Here is a 27,460-nt window from a genome sequence, read left to right on the forward strand (position 1 = left end):
TTTTTTAATATCCTACTACTTTATTTTTAAGAAGTGTGACCGCTACGTCTTAATTATTTTTTAATAAATTTATACAATAGATAATTGCAATTAGTTTTTATTAGTTTACGTAAATTCATTTGGAGATGATACAAACATTTAATTTGTCGTAATTTTTTTTGTTACATCGTGACTAGTTACGTATTACCTATTGAGCATAAATTGTTAAATAAAATTTATAAATTTTTAACTAAAATATCAATTACATTTTTTTTTTTTTTATAATAAAATAATTTTACAATTTTTCAATAATACGATTTATAATAAATTTAATTGCACGTGGCAATAATTTAAGTCTTTTTTTTTTTTTTTTAAATATACTTACAAAAAAAAAAAAAAATTTTTTTTTCCAGAAGAAATAATAAATGTGTAACTAAACTATTGACTCTACGAAGAAAACCCCCCCAGGAGTTTTTAGCAGGAAATTTTCTCTAAAGTCTTTAACAAAATTATGGCATTAGTGCCACTTAGATAAATCTTAAAACATCCATAACAAATATAATACTTTAACTACCAGCTATTTCTTCCAGAAAATTTCCTAAAAAAAAATCTTCCTGGGTTGAAATATCTTCAGTCAATATAAAAATATTTTATCTATGAGATTTAAAAAAAAATTGAAAATTTAATTAAATAAGATAATAATTACGATTTTTGACAATAATAATAATATGTGCGTTTTAGTCTCCTTTTAAAATCACGGAAGAAATGTTTTACAAGAAATCTATCTAAAATTTAATTATTTCTCAGTCATAAAAGTGAAAGACAATCATTAATAATTATTAATTAATTAATTAATTAATTATCATCTACCATATATATTTATTTATAATATAATAAATTATTTAAATTAATTAAATCAAAGAAGTTTGAAAAAAAAAATTAGTAATGTTATTGGATTAATAAAAACAATAAACCTCCTTAAAATAATTAGTTAGAGTAATTAGTAAGTTTAAAATAGTAACAAATGTTCTACCTATCCATGAGATTCTTAACGGCGTTCTGTATGGCCCTAGGAACGCATCGAGGACACATGATTTCCATTTTACAAACTCGGCTGAACATATTGCCCAACGTTTGAGCAGTACAAGGTAAAGAGAGCGGCTGACTCATCAGCAGCTCGGCTTCCATACTGGGAATAACTTCTGACTGGTAAATGGACATGGGAAAATGGTGACCGCAGGTGAAGACAATGGTCTCCTCTTCAGCCTCCAGAAACCTGGAGACCTTTTCTGGATCTTTAATATGAATAAAAGGCCTGGGGTCGCTGGATTTAGTGGAGATTGCGCTGATGATCCCCTCCATCATCTGCTCGGGAGTCTTACCCTCCTTGGCGTACCCGACAGGCCCGTAATTTTTTGCAGTCAGCAGCGAGAGCAATTGAATGTACTCCAGCGCGGGCTTGCCAGTGTCTATGTGATGCAGCAGCATCTGACAAACTTGAAGACAAAAATTTGTAGACACATAATTTATTATCATGAACTCATTTTTGTTGGTGTCCTCTTCATTCAGCTGACTCTGACAAAAAACCAAAAGCCCCAGCGAGTAGTACAGCTTGTTGATGTGCTCCAGCAGGATCTTCTCCAGAAACTCCACCGGTAGGTGGTTTTTTATCCAGAAATCAAAGACAGTCATTAAAATTTGCCGCATTATTTTTTGAGCGCCTTCGTCTATTTCATTTATGTAAAATTTAATTACATTTAAAGCGTCATTAATTAAATTATCCAATTTAAAATTTTTTTCCTGGCTCTCGTTTAAATTTTCTTGATTATTATTATTATTAATATTTATATTTTTATCCCTTAAAGTTTCATTGTCATCCAGCGCATCTTCAGTGAGGTCCAGAGAGATATCTTCGCTCTTGGTGTCTTCACACAAGTCCTCAGAGCCGCCCTGACAGTCAAAAGTATGAAGTTCTTCAACAACACTGATGCTATCCAGCGACCTACTAATAGACATCTTCATTTTTTTCTTCTCCTCGCACTCTTCAATAGTTTCAACCAAATTTTTCTCGACCTGCTTATCAAACAATTCAATATTATCCCTGAATTTTTTATTAACCTCCCTAGAACTAATTTTACTCTGATAAATTTCATTTCCCTGAAAGTTACGCATGTAGTACTCAGGATTGATAGTTTTGAGCTGATACGCCAGAGCAATAGAGTAATTTTGTTCTAGCAATGCAAGCTTAGACCTAGCTTGATAATTCCCGAGCTCGTCGCACTTGTCCATGATTTTAGCAGCGTCGTAGAGTCCATTAAATTGTTCAAGGACATAATGAAGAGTTACTTCCCCGTAGGTTTTTTCTATAAGACTCAAAGCGCGAACTCTGCCCGTTAGAGGAGTGACGTCGTAGCTCTGGTAAGTGATAATCGGCGTAGGAATATTTGGCACTTGACTAGGAGTATCCTGGACGACGTGAGCCCCATGAGGAAGCCTCACGACTCTTTTAGAAGACTTTATCAGCACAAGTTTCTCCGCGTTGTCGCTGTTAGCTTCTTTGCTGGGAGCTCTTCCAAGTTGGGCAGAGCTGTAGGATCCCCAGGCTAGAACAGTTCCTCCTGGTTGGATCGCGACGGTAAATTCACACCCGCAGCACACGCGAACCGCTTTAATGACCCGTTTACTACTCTCTTCATAATTCTCTTGAGAGTTCCTCGGGGGAGGAGCGAGGACTGAGACCGGACTGTAGAGCAGCGCCGTGGGGATAGCAACGTCTTTGCGAGTCCCGTTGCCAATCTGCCCATCGAAATTCCTCCCCCAGGTGTAGACAGTCCCGTCTTTAGTCAGCAAAGACGAGTGATGACACCCGGTAGAAATCTGAACAATCCTCCCATTAACCAAGTTAGTGTCAACGACAACCGGCTTCAAGTGGGTCTGTGCTTCCTCCAGAAGTCCTAAATTAATATCCCGAAGGCTGATTGTCTTGGGGACGTTCGGACAGAGTAACTTTCTCTCATTGATAGTCTTGATAGCCAGCTTCTCAATAGAAGACAATTTATCACTAGCTAGATCATCAATAGCCGCAAAATCTTCGAGGCTCTCCGCGTATTTTTCAGCAGCTGCTTGGAACTCCATCATCTTGATCTTCTTCTGGGCCTGAGTTTGCAACCTCAGAACCTGGGGGCTGGATCCCCAGGTGTAGAGTTTATTCGTCGCGCTGACAGCGAGGTTGTGAAAGTACCCGGAGGCAATATCAACCATCGGCTCGGGCAGGAGATTGATTACAGCAGGGACTGAGAACTTTACATTGTTCCCAGTGCCGAGTTGGCCGAAAATATTGCACCCGAAAGCGTAGACCTGGCCCTCGGCAGACAGCGCTAGAGTGTGCGCGTGTCCAGCAGCGACTCCGCGGATAATAGTCCCAAGGAGAGAAGAAACAACTGTCGGGGTGTTTTTCTGGAGAGTATCTCCGTGGCCGAGCTGTCCGTGGACTCCCCAGCCCCAGGTGAAGACCCGGCCGTCCATCGAGAGAGCTACCGAGTGATACTGCCCCGCCACTGCGTCGACAATTACTTCCTGGGCCAAGGAGACAATCATCTCCGGGCTGGGAGTCTGGAGCAAATGTCCAAGACCTAGCTGCCCGAACTGGCTTCCTCCCCAGGTGTAGACGCCGTTGTTGGTTACTGCTAGAGTGTGGCAACGTCCGCAAGACACGCTCAAGACCTCCATCTCTAAATTCTTGAAGACGGTGATCGGTTGGGGAAGCCCGTAGCGAGACACTGTCGGCCCGGTGCCTAGGCAGCCTTGGGCAGAACTTCCCCAGGTGTAAACACACCCGTTTCTTATCAGAGCCACGTGGCCGTACCCGGCTGTTAGTAGTCTTCTTTTAAAGTCGATGTGAGGCGTAGGGTCTGTGAAACGCTTCTCTATTCCTGGAAGAGTCGCTCGAGCGACTAATCCCGGGTGGTGCTTTAAAACTGAAGAGCGCTTGCTGATTAACGTCAGAAGGATCAAAATAAATGTTTCTAAAATTTCGTCTACAAGAGACCCGGATTCTTCCAGCATATCCGAAGAATCCAAAGAGTCGCACTGGCTGGATTGCGACCCGTGGGAGGTAGTGCGACGCCTCGCGCGGTAACGGACCAGCAGAGGACGAAAGACCGGGTTCGTTGGGTCGTAGAGAGTCACTAAACGCTGGAGAACAAACGCCGGGAACTCAGAAAGATTTGATAGCACGAATGAGGCGTGACTTTTGGCCAGTGTTGGAGCAGTTAGCATCGCTTGGAGCAAGCTGGGCTCGCTTATGCAGATTAAGAGTCCGTATTTAGTGCTCAAAGTGTTGGATATGCCCACGGAGTTGTAAGGCTGGACTGTTTTTATTAAAACCTCACAGACTTGGGTGTACAGACCTCTCTGGGTCGCCAGGTGATGCAGGACTTTCCAAAGACAGGTCTGTCCCACAACATCAACCACCCATCGCTCATCATACAAGGTATTTTTCAATAAAAAAGCAAGGAATTTTTTGTACAGCGACTTTGACTCCTGGTGCGAGGCTCTGAGGATCAGCTCGCTGAATGCAAAGACTGTGAGGTTGGATAAGTGAATCCTGATAGTCGTGGTTAATTCAGAGACCGCTGGAGGGGTCAAGCAGTGGGTTAAACACCCTAATAGTTTAGCAGTGTGTCCTATGGCCGCTGTTTTCAAGACTCCTTTCAGCAAGCGGCAGCGGGAGAGTTTGTAGAGTGCCGCGGCTTCGGTGAAACGGTTGTTAGTCAGGTGAATGTCGCCAGCGGCTTCGAAGAGCTGGGGAACGTCCAGTCCGAAAACTACGCCGAGACGCGCGGCTTTTTCTATGTCAGCTTTGCGCTTTTTTAATGCTAGTTCAATGAACACGTTCAGCAGCGGCTTTTTTAAAACAACTTTATATACACCGTAATTAGTTACTATCATACAAGTATCTATTATTGGTAATTTTATATTGAGATCATCTATTTTACTGGGCAGACCGGATTTATCTTCTTTGGAGTCGCTGCTGCTTCCTCTGGTGAGACTGTCAGTGTCCTCGGATTCAGTGGACCGGTAAACGGACATTATTAATTCTTTGGTGTCTTCAAATTTGAATTTAGAAACTGTTGCTTCTTGGTTGTAGTCAGTTTCATCGCCGATTTTGGTTTTTGAGAGTTTGGAGGAGACAATCCAGAGGGATTTGCGCAGTGGCTCGATCACGAAAAACAGCTGGAGGGTCAGCAGAATATCCGGACAGACATTCGGCATTTTGTACATAAAATTCGGCACCACTGAAATATCCGGACCGTGGATGGTAATGTGATTGGAGCTCGCGCAGTAAGCCGTGTAGAGGTGCTGGCCCTGTCTGGTGTACTGCGGGGACAAATAAATGTCCTCCAGCAGCGGCTCCAAGATCAAGGTGTCCCGGTTTCGGGGCTGGAGCTTTGGAGAAGCTTCTAACTCGTCAGTGCCGCTGCTGCTGCCGCTGTCGCGGCGATTTGCGGTGTTTTTGTTCCGAGACTCTGCTAGCTTCTGTCTGATGATTGCCAGCTTTTCGACGGACAGCTGCTTCAGACCCTGGAGCCGCGACCTGGGAGGTGTTTTGGCTTCTTCGTCGTACCTGCTGTGGAATGAAGAGCTCGTACGAGGGTTAGAGGGAAACACGCAGCTCGCACGCTGCTCCAAAATCATTCGCCACTGCTGGTGAGTCTTTGAGGTCACTAAGAGGGATACAATCTCCAGGTGGTTGTCCTTGCAGATGCACAGGCTTGAAATACTCCCGTTGACTCGGGTTGAGTCGATCCACTGCCCGGTTTCGAGGTTCACGAATATTATCTCCCCTTCTTCGGTGCCTATGATACCGATGTGGCTGCATTGTGCCACTCCTTGCCACCAGGTTAAGGCGCTGGGTCTAAAAAAGAGTTTAGAAAATTATTTAGGAGATTTTTTTTAACGAATTTTTAATACAAATTTATTAAAAAAAATTAATAATTGATATAAAAAATATTTACTTGGAATAAGATTGATGATCAGCAATTGGCAATTGAGTTGCATCCTCAATAGACCACTTGTGGTCTATCGTATGTTCGTCGTCCAGCAAAGCCAACGCTGGAATAATATACAAAGAGCCATCGACAGACGCGGTGAGTAGCCAGGAGCCTGTTGGGTCGAAGCAAAGTGCCGCTATCGCGCGGTTTGGAGCTCGGTACCATGGTATCCTTTTAATCACCGACTGCTTATTACCCTCCGGCTGATAGTAGAGTCCAATGTCTGTGTAGAGAGTGGTGAAGGCTAGGAGCTGCTTCCGGCCTATCTGACAGTGCGCGCTTTGGGTGATTCCGGATGCTTTAATCAGGAATTTTAGCTCAAACAAGTCATCGTTGATTAAATTTATCGGAGGTTTTGGGTGATTGTCATTTTCTTCAGCCATTACGACTCTGTTACTTTTTTAATGTTTATCAGTGCTGGAAATTTCCAAGAGTTTTTATTAATAATAATAATAATAATAATAATAATAATAATAATAATAATAATAATAAATAAATAAATTTGGCAAATTAAATAAATAAATAAATAATTTTACTTTTTGTGATGGATAATTTTTTTTGTTGATGATTAATACCCATATTTGATCATATAATTTTTTAACTGCTGAATAAACAAAGGTTGCTTGTCACTGTAAAGTTTTGCGATTAATTGATTTTGCTAGTTGTGATTATTAAAATATTAATATTCAACTAAAGATTTGTTTTATTATTTTTTTACTTACAGCAAATGTTTTTTGGATGTTTCTTTTTAGCACTGGCAGAAAAAAAAAATATCAGAAGAAATATAAAAAGACGTTTTGGCTTGAAGAATTGGAAAAATTTTACGAATTACTAAATAAATGTCATCTGAACCTCTAATGTCAAAATTTTGAGGTTAGAAATTTTTATGTCTTTTAAAACTTACTTTTCACATGATGGTAAGTTAGAAAATTTAATTAAACTCTTTTAAAAAAATAAAAAAATAATAATTATTATAATTAAGGGATTATTTTGTTTTTTTTATTTTATTTTTGCAAAAAATATCAAATTAAAGTTACCAATAGAAATTTTTTCTAACCTTAAATTTATCTGTCACAATTTTTTTATTGGCGATTTAGTAATTTATCTGTGCGCATGCGGGAAAATGACATTAAATTTAGCTGTCACTTCACAATCGTTTTAATTTTCTTTAATAAATAAATTATAGCAAAAAAAAATTATTACAAAAATAGACTTGTAGAAATTTTAATAAATTAAAAATGCAATTTTATAAAAATAATTTTTTAAAACAAATTTTTTTGTTAAAGAAAAATTTTTTTTATAAAAACAAAACCAAAAAATATTTGATTGGTTTTTAAAGTTTATTTATCTTTGTTAATACAGTCGAAGTTTTTTACAATATTTAAATTAATAAATAAAGTGTAAAACTGAGCAATTTTAATCAAAAAAATTTTAATTGGCACAAATTGGTTCCAATTTAATAAATATTAAAATTGTTTGATTAAATGGCAGTCAATTGGTCCAGAATTTTTTTTTTTTAATAATCCAAAAAGCTTAGTTATAAAAATAAAAACCAACGCCTCTATTACAATACAATTAAAAAAAAAAAAAAAAAAAAAAATAAATAAATAAAAATAATCGTATTGTAGCGTAAAATATTTATTTTATTTGTACGAAAAATATAATCTCGTTTGTTTAAACTTATTTATTAAGTAATAATTTACTTAATCTTATTCACTCGAGAGGGCATTTAAAAAATTATTACTTATATTTGTTTGACATACATAAATGCATTATCACTATCATAAAATAATTATCATTTTAATTATTGTAACTAATAATATTAATTAAATTTAATTATACGTATCGCTAAAATGCAATATGTACACTGTGATTATAAATTTATAAAATTCACAAGATATAAAATTTTAATTTGTCATTAATTATTTTTAAATATTAATTTACGTAAATTTCTGAAGTTTTAAAAAAATTTTGTGCGTTTAAATAAAACTTAACACAAACATAGAAATTAAAAGTAAATCTAACGTATAAAAATAATAACAATTTACAGTATCTTAGTGTCAATGTACACAATGAATATAAAACATTAGATGATTTATCGGCCGTCACATAATGTACAAAATATCGCGGGCCATTTTTCTTCTTACAGTCAAAAGAAGTAACTCGATTGTTCTTAATATTATTTAACAAATAGCATTAAATAAAACATAATGCTAGTAATTATTTTTTGTTTAAAATTAATAAACAATTAATTACCATCGTCCAAATTAATAATCCTCTTCATAATAATTATTATTACATCACAGTTTTGTTTTATTTAATATGATCTGGTTTCTTGCTACGCTGAGCTCAATAATTCTCTGTAAAAAATTTAAGTATAAATATTTATCCTCTAATTTAATAACAAAGTCTTAAAATTTTGCTTTATCATAAAAAAGTGTTTTAAATTTAAATAAATAAATATTTACGTTGATAATTCTCGGCCAATCAGTCCAGTACCAATGAGTCCTGTTCTCGAACGGCTTCTATTCAATTGCGCTCGTCTCTCTGCTGTAATTTTAAATTAATTATTATTTATAAATTAATCCTCCACAATTAAATTTATTGTCATAAATAATTATAGGTATTTAGTTATGAAAAAAGAAGAATTAGCGAAAAAGAAATGTTCTATTAAAGATAAAAGTACAGTTTTAAAATACAGTAAGCGTTTGAAAAAATACAAAATTGTTACAGAAAAGTGCAAGCATTTATAAATTAGCAAAAAAAAAAAAAGAAAAGAAGCTTTTATTAATAATTTACATTAAAAGCAGTAAATTATATACAATTAAAAAAAGTAAAAAATTATACAATTAAATAAAATAAGGTCAATTATTTGGATTTCGAATAACTATTAATTTGCTTCACGATATCTTTGACCGAGACAATAACATCAGAGTCACTCATTCTCGATTTATTGTACTTGGTAAGTGAAACATTGGAATTATTCGGCCTCTAGAATTTCTTCCGCCTTTTGCCGCCTTTTGCCGTCTGAACGATCCACCGAAGACACAAATTTATCAGACCCAATAGTATCCTCAGCGCTCAAAAAAACATCATCATCAATTTCCAAGTTGTCCTCAGACCCTCCAGATAAATTTAAAAAACTTTTAGATCTGACGCTAGAATTTACACTCAGCCTTCTTGGACTTACACAAGATTTAGTGACTTTGGGAGTTAAATAATTATCAACATCCGATATTGATAAATTTAAACCAAGAGGATTGGCGAGAGTCAAGTAACTGTTCAAATGCCTGGGTTTGTCTTTGAACTTGTAATTTTTTTTACTGTACCTTCCGACACTAGAGCGTGATCTAACGCGGTTAAATTTGGTCGTTGGTGTTACTCTACGAGCCTCACTCATCAGAGTCTCTTTGTACAATGAAAAGTATTTACTTCTCGTCGCGGCATTTATCGGTGAGTACTTACTCTGATGAATTTCTTCGCTTTTCTTCAACTCATTACGCATTTTCAGTTCATTAATCACCAAGTCATACGGAGTGTGAGTGGCTTGTTCTTTTGCACCAATAACTTGATCATTGATTAAAATCTTGGGAATATGTCTCTTGACATTTGACAAACCTTTACCAACTGGTTCAATTTCTGCTGATACATTAATATTATTTTTATTATTTTTATTGCTATCTCTCATTGTTTTTCTGGTCTTAAAATGCTTTCGAATATTATTATACCCGAAGTTTGATCTCTGAGGCGTAATTCCAAAAATAGGACTTAATAAATCTGATCTCACACTCGGAGATTTAGCGGACTTAATTTTTTTCCGTAATTTTTTGAATTTACTGATCCGCTGGAACAGCTTGTCGGGTTTAGGAGTCCGCATAGCCTCTAAAAGTAAACTACTTCTCTTCTCCTCGTTATCACTTGGCGTCGTGAAGCAATCAGTTAGTACCGGAGCCTCCGGAGTATTAATTGGCGATAAATTAATGTTAATATTTATGTTATGATTATAATTATTGATAAAAGTGCTGGGATTAGTGACAGAAGGAGGAAAAGTATTATTTATCAACTCAGAGGGAGAATCTATAGAATTGCTACGACTCCACCATAAAATTTTTTTCCCGAGAAACTTAAACTTACCACCAGCGACCCGTGTTTGTCGTTTGCGTCGCTGATCGGGTCGGCTGAACGCCGATCCAGTTTGCAGGGCCTCCATCAAACTATCCATTACTCCCTCCTGGGTTTCGTGGGCGTTCATATCAACTAGAGCACGTTTTCGAGCTGCACGAGCTGCCCGTTCGACCTCGGCTTTCTCTCGGGCCTCACGAGCGCGCCTCTGCTTCTCCTCACCCTCGCGCATCTTCACGATTTCCTTTTGCGCTTGCTAAAATTAATTAATTGATAAATTAATTAAAAAACACTTTAGCGAATTTATTTTAATTAAAATTAAATAAACAATAAATACCCCAAAGTCGTCCTTGAATTTTTTTATATCTCCGAAAAACTCCTCGATGGTGTACTTCTGCTTGTCGAATGCGAAAAATTCGGAGATGTCCGTGTAAAGAGTGTCCATATTTTTGAACATATTCTGCATTACTTCGTAAGATTCACGGGCTTTTTTCGCAAACGGCGACATTATTTCCGCGAATCTGTCGATGTCGCTCTGAGGAATCTTTGAGTTGGTGAGATCTTGCTCCAAGTTTCTGATATTCGCGTCCATTTGTCTCAACGTACGCTGTATATTTTCCAAAGACACACGACTGGCTCTATCGACGTGGGGCAATTCTTCAGCGAAGCTTAAACACTCCGGGAACTTTCTCTCAATTGTGTCTACCAGATAATGCATCAGTGTTTCTTTGTTTTCGATGTCTTTCGTGCTGGTTAACTAAAAAAATTACCATACATTTAAAATATCTAATTGGTTAGTAGTAAAATTTTTATTTCAAGAGAAAGGAAATATTTATTTCATTAAATATTATTAAATTATATTTACCTTGGTAAGAAAACTAATTTCAAATCCAAATGCACCACCATTTTTAGACCCAGAGTTCATGTAATTACCTAATAAAAGAATAAGCTCAAGAATTCTCGCAAATTTTTTACTATTTTTAACTTCCTCGCAAGCGGCAGTACCAGCAACAACGTCAGGCTTGACATCAGCGACTAGCTCTTCGTACCGCAACATAAAACTCAAAGATCTCAATCTTGGAAGCAATCTCTTTATCGTAGAAATAGTAACGCAAAATTGTTCAGCTTCCGTCAGGTCGTCGTACTGGTCTTTGTACTGTTGGAGCTTTGTCAGCTGATCCGGCGGTGGCAGGTACTGAATCAGTCCCTGAAGAACATTGTCATTGATAACCGGACCTTCGCATTTAAGCAAGCAGCTCTTAACTTCTTCATAAGACATGTGTTTGAGCGTCCCACTGAGTAAAATACAAATATTTTGAGCAGACTTTCCATCCAGTACCTTAAAGTCTTTAATTTTCTTAGCTGGAGCGGATTTATCAACCACATCGTCAATCTTCTTGCTCGCCGGCTTGGAGGAGAATTTTTGCGCCAACCCATTCAAGATTTCCGGACTGGCGAGTTTGTCTTCCTGAACTTTGATCCAGAAGGATTTTTCGGTCATTTTTTGAGGCAAAATGGCCTTCCAGTTGGCTCGCTTCAAAGGACCATCGACTTCCCACTTCTTCTTGGGCTTGAGACCGTGCGGAAGAACTTCAACGGCGTTCATCATCGGCGGACGAGGGCCTCCCATCATCGGAGGAGGTGGAGGGCCGATTCCCGGCATTGGAGGAGGTGGTGGACCTCCCATTCCTGGCATAGGCGGTGGAGGAGGACCTCTCATTCCAGGCATAGGAGGCGGAGGCGGGCCTCCCATTCCAGGCATAGGCGGAGGAGGTGGACCTCCCATTCCTGGCATCGGTGGCGGAGGTGGTCCTCCCATTCCAGGAATAGGCGGTGGAGGAGGTATTGCCAATTTAATGGGCTTAGCTCCTCCAGCTTCCAGCTCTTTGATTTTATTCTCCGCGTGAGCAAGCTTCGCTTCGGCTTCTTGTTTACTAGAAATCGCTTCTTCGAGTTTCTGCGACATCTCCACTAATTTTCGCTCCTCTTCCGCTCGGGATTTCTCCACCAGAGTGTCGATAAGCGGCTGGACGTCTATCTGAAACCGCTTGGTCGCGCTGAAGTCAGGATCACACCCCGATCGATGCAAGACAATCTGAGACACGCACTCTTCTATAAGCTTGTAATAAGCTGGCCTGACTTGGACGTCGTCACGGATGAACAGCAGGTGCTGGAGAATTGAAAGGAAGTACGGCTCCGCGACTGTCTCCATCACCATGTTTTTAATAACTTCAAAACAATCATTAACATCATCCATTTCCAGCCTTACATTATCAAACCTTTGAACAAACTCTTCGTAGTCTTCCTCTTTGTAGTCATTAAAAATCTTTAAATGTCTTGACAAGTCTTCTGAGTCATCCCGCTCCAAAGATTCCAAAATATCTGCGAATCCTACGCGCATTATTTCGTTCCTTAAGTGTAATCGGAAATCGAGCTCTTCGGCAGAAGAAATAATCGAGTTTATAAGCTGAAGACATACGACTCTTAAATTTTCATTTTGCTTGTTCATTAGTCCTTGGACTATTGGTAAAAATCTATCACGACCTTTGAACTCGCCGTTCATTGTTATCGCATCTAAAACCTTTTTATGGCTGTCACTGGAAATCAAACAGACAGCTCCCAATAATTTTACTGCCTCGTACATCACCGAGGGCTTGCTGGGCTCCAATGAACGCGCTACTATTGTTAGGGCTTCCTGGTGGGCAAGCATCTCTTTTATTCCTACTGTGTTGTTCATTATTGCTTTGAGACATCTTATACACTCGTACTGGATTCTTTCGTACCGATTATCACTGTGGGAAAATAAAAATTAATTAGTAATTTATTTAAAAAAATTTTTTTTTATTAACGTGCAAGGCGGAGGCTAAAATAAAAATTTTTTAATTCTAAAGCAATGCTAAAAAAAAAAAATTTGCTATCTTATTTAATAGTCTTTTATTTACCTATCAAAATGTATAGAGGCACTGCATATAGAGTGAATAAAAAATATTATTAGATTGACTATTGATACGATCTTTTGTATAATATATTGTAACTATAGTACGGTATTGAATTGCTGAACTTTAATTATAAATAATGTACGTACTTCCGATAACACTCATTAAGTGTTGCGAGAACTTGTTTAAGTCCCTTGGTGCCAAATTCCTGGACCCAGCTCAGCGGATTGTTTGTCAACGCTATTCTCAGTGACTCGATGCAGCTGTAAATTTTATTTACGCTGAGATCTGGTTGCGCGAGGTATTGAATGTAATCAGCTGGTTTGTCAAATTTTGATCTGTTTTCCTGGATGCTGCCTTTCATGTGCAGCACCAGCATTTCTTTCTTCTTCGCCTCTGGTTGCTGTCTAAGGGGTTCCTTTTTTTCTTCTGTCAGGTTCATGTTCGCCTGCAAGGTTTAATTTTTTTTTTTTTTTTTTTTTTTTTTTTTATTAAAAATTAATTAATAAATTTATTTATTATTTTTTTATTACTCACCAACATCTTCTCAAAACGATCATTAACAGTTTCTTCATCCATCTTCTCAATAATTGATCTCTGCTGTTCAATTTCATCAAAGTCATCTCCAGAATGTGGACGGGGCATTGTATTAAATCCTGTACCGCTTCTTACGCCTCCCCCGCGGCCAGATTTTTTTGGTCTTCCGAACCATGTGTCCAGCTTTAAAATTAAATAAAATAATTTTATTAATTATAATTTTTTTTTGTAAAAAAAAATGTCAATAAAATATTTTAATAAATAAAATTATTTATTACTTTAAACTTCACCAAGATTTTCTAAAATTCCAATTTATAAATTAAAAAAAAAAAAATTACTCCATAAAAATCATTTTTTTTTTTTTTTTTTTTTAAATAAAAAAATTACAGCTATAAAATAAATTTAACGCTATAATTTTTTATTAAAACTTCTTTGATTGCTTTTTAAATAAAAATAATAACGAAAGTTAAAAGTAACAAAAAATTAACATTAAAATAAAAACAAAGTGAATTTTCTATTCAACTTTTACCAGGTGATTGATTACTAGAAGTAGAACATAAAAAAATATCTTAAAACAACTCTCAGACCTTATTAATAATAAAAGAAAAAAATAAAAGTCTTTGACAATTGATTGTGTAATCGCAAAAATTTTTCTACCGACTAAAGATCATCCAAAGACCTCTATACATTGAGCAACATAAATTCTCTGAATACTTTGAATACAATATTCACCACTTTCACACTTTATTATTTAATTACTTATAAAAAAAAAAAAAAAAAAAAAAAATATAAAAAAAGAAAACAATGTTTATTATATAAAATAAAAATCATCGAAGGCTGAAACAATTCACAACTCACCGAAAAAATATTACAAATATTAAAGCGCATTGTAAATAAAAATAATAAAATAAACTGTGGAATTTATTTAAATTATAACGATGTTATCACGGTAAGTGACATTGGTACTTATAAAAAAAGAAATAAATACTGATAAATTCCTTTCTAGAGTAAGTTAATTGATTTAATAATAATTAATAAATAAATAAATAATTCAGATGGCATTTTGAAAGCGACACTTTGCTTATTCGGTAGACAATACGACAAGGCGTGATGTGTGACATTAAATAGTCTTTAGTCTATTATCTTTACTGTCGGAATGTTCGTGTAATACTCTGATTAAATAACTGGCGACTAAAAGTTCCATAAAAAAGTACAAGAAATATTTTAGCGATAACTGGCGCCGTTAAAAGTAAATTGATTAGTTTTTCTTATCTAATTTCTCTGTAGCTTCTATTTAATATTAAAAAAATTACACATTGTTATTTTTAAAAAAAAATGACATTGAGAAAAATTCCAACTGATTCACACGACCTTGTGCCACAACTCCTCACGGTTTTAAAAATATAAATATTTAAATAAATAAAAATGAGCTGTGACGTTATTAAAAAATAATTATCATTATTTAATTTAACGAATCGACAGATGTATCATGTTATTTTAACATTCAAATTCAAATAAAATGTGTTTATAGTAGCTCACCCATTCAGTAATCATGTTGGACAAATGCACACACTTAAAAAATTAAAAGCATTTTTTTAAAACAATTTTCTAAATTTTCGTCACTATTATTATTAGGCTGGAATATTTTCATAAGACAACTGGAACTGTAATTATAATTAATATCCATCATTATAATAATAATAATAATTATTATTAATAATACGCCTGGTTATTTTTAACAGTGACACTCGCACTCATGATACATTTCCATATTAAAATAAAAACAATAAATAAAAAATTAATTCACTCTAATTATTAAAAAAAAAAAAAAAAAAAAAAAAACCCACACACTAAAAAAAAAATAAATAGCGTACTGCGTAAATGCTCTTCATGTAGATAAAATTACCATATAATTTAATTGATTGGTAATTAAGTAAAAAAAAACGAGAACGTTTTAGTTGTGAATCTGAGGTCAGTTCCGCATAGAAGTGAAATTTAAGAAAGACTGGTTCATGCTCTCGGCTGAGAAAACTTGTTGGTAAGAGTTTAATTCTCTTTCACTCCCTCCCTCTCTCATATCTTCTTTCTTTTTTTAATATACAGCGAGGTAGAGAGACGTAGGAGTTTCGGTCATCGGCAACAAGTCGCTGTCAAGACGGTATTTAATTTAATAAATGGCTGTCATGTCTGTGGTCTTGGTGAAAATCGTGTAAGAGATACTCCGACAGTCAACGGCCACCAATCCACTGTTTCTGTTAATAATCCGGTAATCAGCGGCTAAAAAGATATTAAATTATAATATAACATATCTTTATGCTCAAACAACTCAGATTTAATAATATCGATGACGTTTAGTCATCAGACATGACGATTAACGGTTCATTTTTTTTAAAACAATTTTTTTTCTTGTAAATTTATCTCTCAGAAAATTTATTTTTCATTGAATCGTTCTCTTCTTTCAGTGTAAGTTCAAAGAGAGTGAGATAAAAAGGAAGAACGGCAGTAAGCAAGACACCGTTTTACTCGGCACGCTGCTGCTTATCAGGAACGAGTTCAGCCGGCCTTAAAACTCTTCTGAATACCTTTTGAATACCTGATGCCGTGGAATTTATGCCTGATAGCCTTATTACGGGGTTACTTTTCCAGCAACGCTAATAAATCTCCAGTTTTTGGTAAAAATAAGAGCTAGACAGCCGAGGCTTGCGTTCTTGGCTGAATTTTAGTTACGTGTGGCGAAAGTTTGTATTTCACAGCCAGTTCATGACCCACCAGCACCTGAGAAATGAAAAATAAATTAAACATTAATAATTACCGCTTGAAGCAAATACTTACCGCTTGTACTGGTGTTCATGTTCAGGCTGGTGCTAATGGTCCAGACACCTTGCAATGAAGACCCGAGATAAAGGTCGATGAGGTAATCATGAGACGTGTAGACTGGCGTCATCGTACTACACAAGAGGCACGCCTCTGTTGCAATTTTATTTTTTGCTGGCTCAAGATAATCGAGAGTACTTTTCACACCACACCCTTCACATCCACTCTTCTAGTGATATTACTTTTAATATTAACTTACTTATGTTTTTTTTTTTTTTTTTAATTATCTGCTTTCTTAATTCTTAGTGAAGTAATATTGCCAATAATAGTAATAATACGGGAGGTTTTATATAAATTACAAGTCACACTTGCCTCCCGGTATCAATTTACACTGATCACTAAAACTGAAACTTATATTATATATTTATTACTCTAGGTAATGATACTTTAGAATTGTCAACCAATTAGATAATATCGAGCATCAATAAAATATAATATAATTTAATTTAATAATAATTTTATCAAATTTTTATCAATATTAATTTATAAATTAGTCCAAAAAATTTTTAAGATAATTTTTAAATAAATTATTGCTACATTTAAAATTATAAACTATTAAAAAAATAATAGTTGCAAAAATTAGCAAGTAAAATAATTTGTTTATCTTGTAAGTATTTAATTTAGTTAATTAAATCATTAAATTAGCGTAATATTTTTTATTATCAACTGCAGATGTCATGTCCAGATAAGATTAATAAAGCTTGACAATATTAAAAGCCCGCTAAAATAATTAGACAAATGGATTATTAATTATAATTGAAATAATGGTCAACGTCAGTGACCTTGAGTAATATATATATATATATATATATATATATATATATATATATATATATATATATATATATATATATATATATATATATATAAAAGTACAAAATGTAGTACGACCGGTTTTGGAAGCTCTGATATGTGACAAACATGGACTTGGATGAACATGACGTCAATTCTATAGTAAGAATCACTGAAATCACCTCTTTTTGTAGAATCCAGACAATCAAGACCTTGTTTCGCATCAACTTGATAAATAGCTAAATAAGTAAACTGAATTAATAAAATAAATAATAACAAAACTTACTTTTTCTGCTGTCCTGTACCAGCTCTTGCGTCTCTGGATGGACATATCCGATCACTTAATAAAAATTAAGCTATTTTTGCCAAAATTAAATCGGCCACTCTCACGAATGACTATCAAGTTACTGCGATACGTACACTATAAACGTCATTAATAATAAACAAATGTTGACTGTAAAAATTGTGAAGCTCAATATGCACACACGCTTTACACTAGTTACATACATAACAATATGTCGCATTGTATACATTTATCCGTACAAATATATATATATATATATATATATATATATATATATATATATATGAGTGATTATACGTGTAACGACGAGTGTAGCATGACGAAATGCCTGTAGTTATCAAACAGGTGGTGCTGGTCACCTGTGGTTTATACTTATTTCCTATCAACAATTGTACTTCCTAATAACATCACTCTTGTCATTATTTATCACAAATTATAATTATTTGATAACAATATCGTTAAAAAAAAATTTTTATCTTTTTAATCTGGTCTAATGTTATGACATTCAAGTTTAGCTGTCACTTGACAATTTTTTTATTTTATCTAACAAAAAGATTTGTTTCAAAAAATTATTTTTTGCCATAATTTATTTGTTATAAAACTTTTAAAATGATTAAATATGTGCCACATTAATTTTCATCTAATTTTTTTTAACTAAAATTAAATTGGAATTTTCTAGATAATTCGAAGCTGTATTAGTTAAAAAAAAAAAAATTATACCACAAGCGATAAGAAAATGTCTCATTGGAATTTCCAACTTAGACCTTGATTTGTGATAGTATTTATTTTAAAATCCGATTTTGGTTAATAATTTAGTAAATTGGGACGGATTAAAGAAGGAAAAGGAAAATAAAAAGCAAGCTGATGTTGAGGAAGAAGGTCACGGATACTTGGAGAAGGTAAAGACCGGAGTTCCATGCTTAAAGTATTCCAGTGTATCAAGAAATTGCGTAAAGCGTTAAGCTATTACCGTTACATCTATCTCGGCTATTGGTATCCTTTAAAACAATACTATTATCAAATTAATTACATTATTATTGTTGATAATGTTATTAATATTATTTATTACATTACTCTGTTTATACTCTCGAGGCGTATCTCGTGGCTTATCTGATAAGATAGGTAGGAATAATTAATTCAATTTTAGGAGGACAGAGGTCTGAGAGTTGGATAATTAATTTTTTTTTTTTAATTATAAACTTACAAAACCAGAAGCAGCTTTGTCTCTTCTGTTTGCCATCTCCGGATACAGTTATGTTATCATTTAGTAATCATTGCTTTTCCTGTAAATAAATATAATTTTAATAATAATCAGCTGATTTAATAATTTTATTAAATTTTAAACCAATTAAAATTTTTTATCACAAAAATAAAAATTATTAAATGAAATTATAAATCATAAAACTATTTATTAATTATTGTGACGCTATAATTAAACTATCTTAATAACTTACCAATAAATTAACAATTTCCGTAGCGCTGTCATTAAAATTTTACGACTGCATTTTAAATCACCAACTTAATTACTTTATTAATAAATAATTACGCACAAATAATAATCCTCAACACAACAAGAAATAAATAAAATATGTAGTAGTAAACTGATTTTTAAGAATTAGTATTTCGATGCTAAAATTTTCACTAATTACTCTGAGGACTTAATTTGTCCGGATGATTTTTTTTTCAAGCACTGATTCTACAAATTTATGATTTAGTACACTGACTAGTTTTTGTGAAAATAGTTTTAAATAAATGCATTAATAAAAACCAACACTTGATTGATTAACGCTAACGATCGTTTAGAAAATTACTTTCAAAAGAATGCTGTACATTTTCTAGATGACTAATAATTTTTAGGTTAAGTTTCGCGCCATCTATTTGTTTATATTTATTTAAATATTATTATCGACTATCGATAGTTGCTCTCGTAAGTCCCGTTATGGCTTCAAGATGGCGCTTGAACCGGTCTGGAGCGCTGTCACTCGAGCAACAGGTAAATTAATTTATTTTTTAAATATTATTATTATTAATTATTATTATTAATTATTAATTATTAATTATTATTATTATTATTATTATTATTATTATTATTATTATTATTATTATTATTATTGAGCTATGACAATCAAAATATTAAATAAAAATACATCAGTGTTAAATGACATTAGAAATATTTTTATAATTTTATACCAATTAAATTATTAACTTCCATTTTATAATTAAATTAAATTTATTTATTTCATACAAAAAGAGTATTGATTAATTCAACTAACACTTATTAATTACTAAAGCCTCATCATTCAATTAATAAATAAACAGCATTGGCTTAACCTTATTATCAACAAGTAAAAAAAATACATTCAAGTGAAAAAGATTCTAAGCTTACAAAGAAAACTCATAAGGTTTTTTCGAAGTACCGGGGAAGTTACTCGCGGGAGCCTGGCGTTTTTTAGTCTGCACAGAAGTCTTCTTCTTAGCAGTTTTCTTCTGCTCATCATCGCTTTGGCCATCGTCAGGCGCAGCCTCTTGCTCAGCAGCCTCTTCCTTATCAAAAACCAAATACTGAATCTGCGTTAAGCCCTTGTCATTTCTATACAGGTGATAGAACCCAGAGGAAGTATTAAGCTGGCTCAATTTTTTAATGAAATGTTCATCGTGAGTGATGATGATCAGCTGGAAGGACTTCTGGTACTTGGACCGGAGCATTACGTAGTTGAACAGAGTTTCAGCAAGACTCGCTGAATTACTTTCATCCAAATTAGTTGTCGGTTCGTCCAGAGCTAGCATGCTGCACTGGTCACAGAAGGTCTCCGCCAAAGCCAGACGGATGACAATGGAAGCTAAAACTCTTTGACCAGCGCTGCAACGGCCCCGCATTTCAATCTCTTCTCCGTGTTTTATCTGCACCAGCCTGTAATTAAAGCTGCGCCTACCCGAGGCTCCAGCGGTGTTCGCCGCTTCAGTCCTAATTTGAATAGATGAAGTGTCCGAGCCGTTGTAAATGTGGTTCCACAAATTTCTCATTGACTTGTTGACACTGGTCATTCTATCCTCGTGGTACTTGGACATCGCGGCGTCCAAAACAGTGCAGTAAACACCCATGTCCTTCAGCGCGTCCTCAGTGATGGACTTTTCCAGCCACTTGCGCTTGTAATTCATCTTAGCAGTGTAGTACTCTTCCTTCTGGAGCTCACGGTTCAGATGTTCAATATTTAGATTCAATTCTTGCTGATTTCCTCTTATAATATTGATCTCTTTTTCCAAATCAACAACTTTCTGCTGAAGCGACTGAAGATTCTGGCGAACCTTTTCAATATTTATCCCTTGGATTTCGCTCTTCAAATTGTCCTTTTGTTCCGACAACATTCTAATAGACTTCTCGCAGTTTCTCAACTCTCTATTATCCTGCAAATTCCGTCTCTTCATTTCATGGCAAGAAATATCCTCCTTCAGCCCAACTAATTTTTCCTCTAACCCCGTAACTTCCTCTTTAATATCCGCGAGCAGCTTCTCATTATCCCTCATCTCGTCTTCTAAATTCTTTAACTTGGCACCTATTTTTTTAGCCAGCAAGTTACTGACATCCGTCTGCAAATTCATCAACTTATCTACCTGCTTCATGAATTCCTGAAGCCTCTTACGAGCTCTGTCTTGCTGCTCTCGATTTTGTACCTTAACTTCCTCCGCCAGGCGCACTATCTCGTCCAACTTGCCATCAGCCTCTACAAGTTGCTTGCCAAGCTTCTGAAGATTTTCCCTCAAGCAATTCTCTCGGTCCACCCACTTGTTCAAGTTCTCCTGGAGCTGCTTGACCTCCTGGACCTCATTGAGAACCTGGAGCTGCTTTTCTAAGCAAGAAGACCTCGCATTGGTAGCCTCACGTAGCTTATTATTCATTTTATCTGATTGCTCTCTCAGAAGACTTATTTCATCCCTCAACTTTTTGATCTTCTGCTTGCAAGCCTCATTTTCACTTCTTACTTCTTCTATCGTCTTATCCGGAAGCCCTAATTCAATAACTTGAACCTGTACTTCTTCATGAGTATCCTGGAGCTTCTCTACTTCAACCAGACACTTGTCCCAAAGCGCCAGGTCCCCGGACAAATTATTACACATCAATATTTTCTTCTCCGGCTCCTCTGTCAGCAACTGCAGCTCGGTTATCCTGCTATTTTTAGCCTCCAATTGTTTATGAATCGCCGCGAAATTGGAACTCATCTTCTCTTTTTCTTCTTTATCAAACTTGATGACTTTTTCAACTGTAGTCTTCAGAGACAGCAAAGTATCATGCTTTGTTCGCAAAGAGTTGAGCTCATCCTCGCAAGACTTCAGACGCTTTGGGTGGTTCTTCAAATCCTGGTTAAGATTTTCGATAACTTTCAGTGCTCCTTCCCGTTGTTCGAACCCGCGATCACACAAAGGACAGCAAGGATCCTCACTCGAAAGTTTTTCTACATAAGTCGCGTAAGCAACTCCCTGGTACGCGTACATCCCGCGCTTATTCTGTAATTTTTTAACTTCGTTACTAACAAGCAGCAAATGCTCTTGAAAATTATTATAATCAGGACAGTGTGTCATAATTCTTTCTTTGTCTCTTTGATTTTCTCCAATTTTAGCATTGAATTCTTTCTTCGCATGGTTGATTGTCGTTTCAAGGGTTGTTGCTTTGCTTTGCTCGCTCGCTATTTCTTGTTTCAATTTAGCAAGTCGCTCATTTAACGTCTGATGAACTCTGTTCACCCGATCTTTCAATTGCGAAGAAGGAACTTCATTGACTCCCAGTAATTTTTTAATACTATCTACGTGTTTCTTCTTCAGCTCATCAATTTCTTTCCACTTGACATTTATTTCTGTTGTCAAATTCTCGAATTTTACCTTCAGATAACTGGCATCCTGCATCTTGGACAGCAAAATATCTATTTTAGCCGACTCTTGCTCTTGTTTCTCTAGCTCTCTTTCTTTAGCTACAATTTTCTCTGAAAAATTTCCTTGTTTGACAGCCAAGGAAATTTCGTCCACCTGCTTATTGACTTTCTCCAACTTAGCATTAACAGCTTCTAGCTTTTGTAAGTCATCTTCACCCTTGGCAATCCTTGCTCTTGCGACTTTAATTTGCTCCCGCAGCTCAGTTATCTCTTTTTGACTCTGTTTGAGCTCAAAATCAATTTTTGCTCGTTCATTCCGCGAAAGATTAACTGACTTATCTAATTCAGCTTCTTTTTGATCGTGTTTTTGACGTATTTCGTTAACATCTTCCTCTAATTGATGTAACTTTGAAATAACTTCTTCTACAGAATTTTGAATGATCTCTTCAGAAGTTTTATCATCAATTTTCTCCAAATTCTGAGAGCCAAGAATTTCATTCAGTATCAAATTACGGTCTTGGATTTTCCGAGCTTGATCCTGCAACTGTTGGCGTAAAATTCCAACATTAACATTTTGTTCTGCACAAGAATTATAAATTTTCGACTCATTTTGCGTCAAGTCTTGAATTGTAGATTCTATTTTAATGATTTTACAATTTTTTTCTTCAAAACCTTCATCGTAGGACTGAAGAGTAGCCTCTAGCTTTTCATCGGACCCAGAGAACAATTCTTTAATAGATTTTTTCAAAGATGCGTACTTCTCTTTGGCTAAATTTAACTCAACATCTTTTTTTTCTCTATCATTCATCAGAGCAGCGTACCGTTGCTCATCACTTTTTTTCTTAGAAATTTCCTGTCTCAGTGGTTCAAGACGACAAATCAGCTTTTCAATATTTTCCGTTGCTTGTGACCTACGATCTGTGTATTCTTGAAGTTTAGTTTCCTTGATAGTAACCTCTGAGACCAGGATCGACAAAGCGTTCAGCTCCAATTGAAACTCTTTCACCTCAGCTGTCTTGAGCTTGATAGTCTTACGCAGCAGCTCAATGGCTTTGTTGTACTGAGTAGTATCAAAAATCTCATCAAACCGGTCTTTAAGTTTCTTGCAGTCATCCATAGGCCAGTTTGAGTCATCTTGGTGGCAAAAAATCACGTTGTTTAATATTGCAGGGGTTAAACCCAAAGAAGAAGTTATTTCTTTGTCGATATCTGCACACCGTTGATTTATCTGAAACTCTTCATTAGTCAGCTTGTCTATTTTTGAAATAGTATTTTCGACTGTTTTAAAAGTTAGAGTGTTGCCTTTTTTTGATGACTCTATTGTTCGACGGACTGTTACTATCTCATTATTTTTGTCAACAAACTCTGCTTTGACAACTCCTCGGACTTGAGCCTTAAATAAATTAATATTATTTAATTTAAAAAAAATAGTATTTAATTAAAAAAAAAAAATTAACTTACGACAGATTTCTTTAGACGAGGATCATGAATGAATCCTTTTCCACGTTCTGATCCTGGAGGAAATTCACCAGTAGTAGCGTAACGTAAAGCTTCAATAACTGTCGTTTTCCCGACACCATTTTGCCCGATAATCAACGTCAGCGGGCGAGTAAACCTGATAACTTGTTCAGTTTCATCACCGAAGTTTCTTACTCCACGAATAGATAATCTTCTGGCTCTGGACATCTTTATTCTAAATCAAATTAATATCCCTTTATAAATAAATTAAATTAAATTAAAAAATTATTATAAAAAAAAATCATTAGTTAAAATTTTTTAAAGGATATTTTTAGTTAAGATTGATTTTTTATAAAAATTAAAAAATTAACAGCTGTCAGCTAATTTCAATATAATTAATTATTAATAAAAATATAGTAATTTCTTTTTTTTATATACAATAATAAATGTCAAACAATTAATTTACCTTTTATTCTATCTCAAAAATGAATTTTTCAGTTGACAGAAAACATAACCTGAAAGTAAAAATTTTAAAATCAATAAAATATTTTATAAATACTAAAAAGATTTTGATAATTAATTATTTATTATTATTATTAATTCCTTGCGTAAATTTAATTTTTTATAATAATAATAATTATATTTTTATAATTTTTGTAAAAAAAAAAAAAAAAAAAGACCGGCAGCCGTCAACGTACTTCCGCGATTAAATACAATCGAAACTTCAAACTCGATAGTTAAATTTAAAAAAACAAATATTTTGAATTAATATATCTTGAGTAATTTACTTTTTAAACTCATGTAATATTAAAATACTATTTTAATTAAACTCATAATTTACAAATAAAAATAAAAAAACGACTACTGATAAAATTTAGTATCTCATTCGTAATCAGAGTAGCGCGACAACGACAATGCAATATATAAATAAATATGTCATGCTTGTGTTAGTGCAAGAAAAAAAATATGTAAACATTTATACAAAAACACAAAGAATAAAGAAGAGGAGGCAGCACAATACACTTAACTAGTGTCCAGCGATTAGCCATTGCAATATTTAAAATACACTTAATCCTTTTATTAATTTAAAATACAATTGTTTTTTATTTCAGCACAATAATGGAATAATTAGACATGTAAGTACACTTGTGGATTAAATAAATTGTTATTGATAGTGTTATCAATTATTAGGCTATATGTCCGTCGTATTTAATTGTAGAGAATAAAAAAATGATAGTGCGCTCTGAGGAAAAATAATTCATACGTCATCAAATGCTTCAAGTCATAAGATTTATTCATTTTTTATAATGATATTGAAGTTAATAGTCATTAAAACATTTTTAAAAACTTTTTAGTAGTAAAATAATTATGAAAAAAATTCTATTTGTAAAAATTAAAAATAATTAGTGGTAAAAATTTTTACATTTTTTTTTTTTTTAATTGTAAAATAAAAAAATTGACAGTTATTACAATTAGCTGACTTCAGTATCATATTTAATAGCAATAAGTGTTTAATCCCATGATTATAATTATATTAATTGTTTTCAACAGTGATAGATAATAAAACCATTGATGGATTACTTGGACGTATTTTTAAAGATCAATAAAAAAAATTATGAACGTATGTGATGGTAACACGACAGTCAGAAGAGTTTAGAAGGAATAACGATCAACGGATCGGATGGATTGATAATCAGAATAACAACAATGTGAAGGAAAACGAGCGGCGTTGTGGGAATAATGACAAATTTAACACCAGGAGTGAGAGCGTTGTTGTTATTGAAGACAATGACCTTGAAATTGATGCCAGGAGTCGTGATGATTTAAATATAAATTTAAATATTGAAACTACACGGCCATCTTATCGCTGTTCTAGCACAGGCGAGTCTTCCAATGAGTCTAGTTTAAATAGCAATTACAGTGATTCCAATGATAATGACAATGACAATGACAAATCTTCAAATCAGTCTAGTTTTAATAACGATCATGTGATTAATATCGACAAGTATGACGACCGGATTTTTTATGATGATGATGATGATGATGATGATGATGAAGACTATGAAGAGCCTGGAGATCAGGAGAAGGAAGAAGACGATGTTGAAGAAGCCGAGAAAGTTATCGGCGAAATGGGAGGCTGGACGGACCTCAACGGAGTCCAGATGCAAAAAATCCAGCATGAAACGATAACCGGTCAGGTGTTACCCACTTTGGACACTACGGCTTTTGGTGATATTTGTATCAAAGGCTCCACTAATGTGCGAGTGGGTAACACTACGCTTTATAAAGGTCCTGTAACTATCAAACAATTTTTATACACTAATTCTGGTGACGGTAATGGTCAGCCGAAAGATTTTATTAATAATCAAATTCCGGAAGCTAATATTTTGACTACAGATGGAGGTATACTTCCGATAATTCCTGTACAGCAAGAAAATTTGAGAGGTATATACCTAAAAATATTTTTTAAAATTAAATTACTTACTAATTGTTTTATATTTCTTCAAAATAGTGAAAAAATTATTGTGGACTTGGAGATGTACTGCTCTAATTAGTTTTATAACATTAATTGCCGTCTCGACAATAGTTGTTGTATCATTGAAGCTCAATGAAAAACTGGACGGCTATCCTTCTTATAAACCAGCCATTGATCCTGATGGTAAATAAAATAAAAATTAGAAATTGTCTTAGTAATTTAAATTTAATTGCTATAAAATTATTTAAAAAATTCTAATGTCAGTAAACTTCAGTGTCTTTAATTTAGCAATCATTAAATAAAATTTTTTTTTAGACATACTGACAGATGGAATAAGATTCATCCAGCGAGTCGAGTGGGGAGCGCAACCTCCCGAAAAGAAACCTAATAGATTAGAAATAATCCCTGCCCCGTATGTGATTATCAGTCACACAGCATCAGAATCTTGCAACAATCAAGCGGAATGCATCCAGCGCGTTCGATTAGCTCAGACGATGCATATAGAAGGCAACAAATGGAACGATATCGGCTATAACTTCCTAATTGGAGGCGACGGGCTCGTCTATGTTGGCCGCGGGTGGGATACTGAAGGTGCTCACGCATTTGAATTTAATCGCAAGAGCATTGGGATCAGTTTTATTGGTACCTTCAACAAAGAAATTCCACCGAGAAGACAAGTTCACGCGCTGGAGAAATTGATCGAGCTTGGTGTTAAGAATGAAAAAATTAGTCGGAATTACAAACTCCTCGGGCATCGTCAGGTCTCGGAAACTTTGAGTCCTGGGGATGTTTTATTTGGAATTATCAAAGCAATGGATCATTGGTCTGAGAAACCTTAATTTTTTTTTTTTTTTTTTTTTTTTTTTTTTTTTTTTCCCATTTTTATCTAGTCTATTATTTGAAAATATTATACTCAAAAAATTTTTTACTTATTATTATTATTATTGTTAATTGATATATTTTAGTTGAATAGAGACTATCAAAATAGATCTTTTTATTTTTATATTTTTTTAAACAGAAATGGTTTGTTAATTACTTCCAGGCTGTTGGCTTTTAATCTATGT

At 34.4% G+C, this 27,460-nt stretch overlaps 4 protein-coding genes across 17 annotated transcripts; 1 reads left to right on the forward strand and 3 right to left on the reverse strand.

Annotated features, from left to right (window-relative positions):
* Positions 1 to 81: 81 nt before the first annotated feature.
* On the reverse strand, positions 82 to 6,909 carry Ca (RCC1 and BTB domain containing protein claret). 2 transcript variants are annotated; one of them, XM_074245105.1, is made up of 4 exons: positions 6,755 to 6,909; positions 6,569 to 6,661; positions 5,997 to 6,449; positions 82 to 5,896 (listed from the first exon to the last, which is right to left on the reverse strand). In XM_074245105.1, the coding sequence occupies exons 3-4, from the start codon at positions 6,413 to 6,415 to the stop codon at positions 1,009 to 1,011; spliced, it is 5,307 nt and encodes a 1,768-aa protein (XP_074101206.1). In that variant the 5' UTR covers positions 6,416 to 6,449; positions 6,569 to 6,661; positions 6,755 to 6,909; the 3' UTR covers positions 82 to 1,008. The 2 variants fall into 2 exon arrangements, with proteins under 2 accessions (XP_074101206.1, XP_074101207.1); XM_074245106.1 differs by lacking the exon at positions 6,569 to 6,661 and having other exon boundaries at positions 6,755 to 6,874.
* A 727-nt stretch (positions 6,910 to 7,636) lies between these two features.
* Positions 7,637 to 19,410, reverse strand: Dia (diaphanous related formin 1). Of its 10 annotated transcripts, XM_074245115.1 has the most exons (10): positions 17,580 to 17,809; positions 17,476 to 17,520; positions 15,167 to 15,199; positions 13,628 to 13,810; positions 13,240 to 13,538; positions 11,020 to 12,946; positions 10,492 to 10,911; positions 10,167 to 10,410; positions 8,501 to 8,582; positions 7,637 to 8,392 (listed from the first exon to the last, which is right to left on the reverse strand). In XM_074245115.1, the coding sequence occupies exons 1-10, from the start codon at positions 17,622 to 17,624 to the stop codon at positions 8,371 to 8,373; spliced, it is 3,300 nt and encodes a 1,099-aa protein (XP_074101216.1). In that variant the 5' UTR covers positions 17,625 to 17,809; the 3' UTR covers positions 7,637 to 8,370. The 10 variants fall into 10 exon arrangements, with proteins under 10 accessions (XP_074101216.1, XP_074101218.1, XP_074101217.1 ...); XM_074245116.1 differs by lacking the exons at positions 15,167 to 15,199; positions 17,476 to 17,520; positions 17,580 to 17,809 and adding exons at positions 18,802 to 18,880; positions 19,052 to 19,406 and having other exon boundaries at positions 7,646 to 8,392; XM_074245117.1 differs by lacking the exons at positions 15,167 to 15,199; positions 17,476 to 17,520 and having other exon boundaries at positions 7,645 to 8,392; positions 17,580 to 17,807.
* Positions 19,411 to 19,808: 398 nt separating this feature from the next.
* Positions 19,809 to 26,544, reverse strand: Rad50 (DNA repair protein rad50). 4 transcript variants are annotated; one of them, XM_074245118.1, is made up of 4 exons: positions 26,406 to 26,544; positions 24,387 to 24,435; positions 23,924 to 24,155; positions 19,809 to 23,855 (listed from the first exon to the last, which is right to left on the reverse strand). In XM_074245118.1, the coding sequence occupies exons 3-4, from the start codon at positions 24,146 to 24,148 to the stop codon at positions 19,980 to 19,982; spliced, it is 4,101 nt and encodes a 1,366-aa protein (XP_074101219.1). In that variant the 5' UTR covers positions 24,149 to 24,155; positions 24,387 to 24,435; positions 26,406 to 26,544; the 3' UTR covers positions 19,809 to 19,979. The 4 variants fall into 4 exon arrangements, with proteins under 4 accessions (XP_074101219.1, XP_074101222.1, XP_074101220.1 ...); XM_074245121.1 differs by having other exon boundaries at positions 23,924 to 24,174; XM_074245119.1 differs by lacking the exon at positions 26,406 to 26,544 and adding an exon at positions 24,709 to 24,801.
* LOC141528860 (peptidoglycan-recognition protein LC-like) lies at positions 24,918 to 27,240 on the forward strand. The gene is made up of 4 exons (XM_074245135.1): positions 24,918 to 25,056; positions 25,472 to 26,365; positions 26,433 to 26,579; positions 26,712 to 27,240. Exons 2-4 carry the CDS (start codon positions 25,549 to 25,551, stop codon positions 27,233 to 27,235), a joined length of 1,488 nt encoding a protein of 495 aa, XP_074101236.1. The 5' UTR covers positions 24,918 to 25,056; positions 25,472 to 25,548; the 3' UTR covers positions 27,236 to 27,240.
* The last annotated feature ends 220 nt before the right edge of the window (positions 27,241 to 27,460 follow it).

This window comes from Cotesia typhae, unplaced genomic scaffold (genome assembly GCF_013202065.1).
Source record: "Cotesia typhae breed Kobodo isofemale line unplaced genomic scaffold, CoteBio_Ctyphae contig_44, whole genome shotgun sequence".
NCBI classification, from domain to species: Eukaryota; Metazoa; Arthropoda; class Insecta; order Hymenoptera; family Braconidae; genus Cotesia; species Cotesia typhae.

Coding starts and splice junctions, on each gene's coding strand:
- Rad50 (XM_074245118.1), bottom strand. CDS start 24,148: ATGTCCAGAGCCAGAAGATTATCTATTCGTGGAGTAAGAAACTTCGGT. Junction 23,856..23,923: donor CTCGTCTAAAGAAATCTGTC/GTAAGTTAATTT, acceptor AATTTATTTAAG/GCTCAAGTCCGAGGAGTTGT.
- LOC141528860 (XM_074245135.1), top strand. CDS start 25,549: ATGGTAACACGACAGTCAGAAGAGTTTAGAAGGAATAACGATCAACGG. Junction 26,366..26,432: donor ACAGCAAGAAAATTTGAGAG/GTATATACCTAA, acceptor TCTTCAAAATAG/TGAAAAAATTATTGTGGACT. Junction 26,580..26,711: donor ACCAGCCATTGATCCTGATG/GTAAATAAAATA, acceptor ATTTTTTTTTAG/ACATACTGACAGATGGAATA.
- Dia (XM_074245107.1), bottom strand. CDS start 17,624: ATGTCCATCCAGAGACGCAAGAGCTGGTACAGGACAGCAGAAAAA. Junction 13,811..15,166: donor CCAACATGATTACTGAATGG/GTGAGCTACTAT, acceptor TTAATTTTAAAG/CTGGACACATGGTTCGGAAG. Junction 10,411..10,491: donor AATTCAAGGACGACTTTGGG/GTATTTATTGTT, acceptor AATTAATTTTAG/CAAGCGCAAAAGGAAATCGT.
- Ca (XM_074245105.1), bottom strand. CDS start 6,415: ATGGCTGAAGAAAATGACAATCACCCAAAACCTCCGATAAATTTAATC. Junction 5,897..5,996: donor GATCATCAATCTTATTCCAA/GTAAATATTTTT, acceptor ACTCTTTTTTAG/ACCCAGCGCCTTAACCTGGT.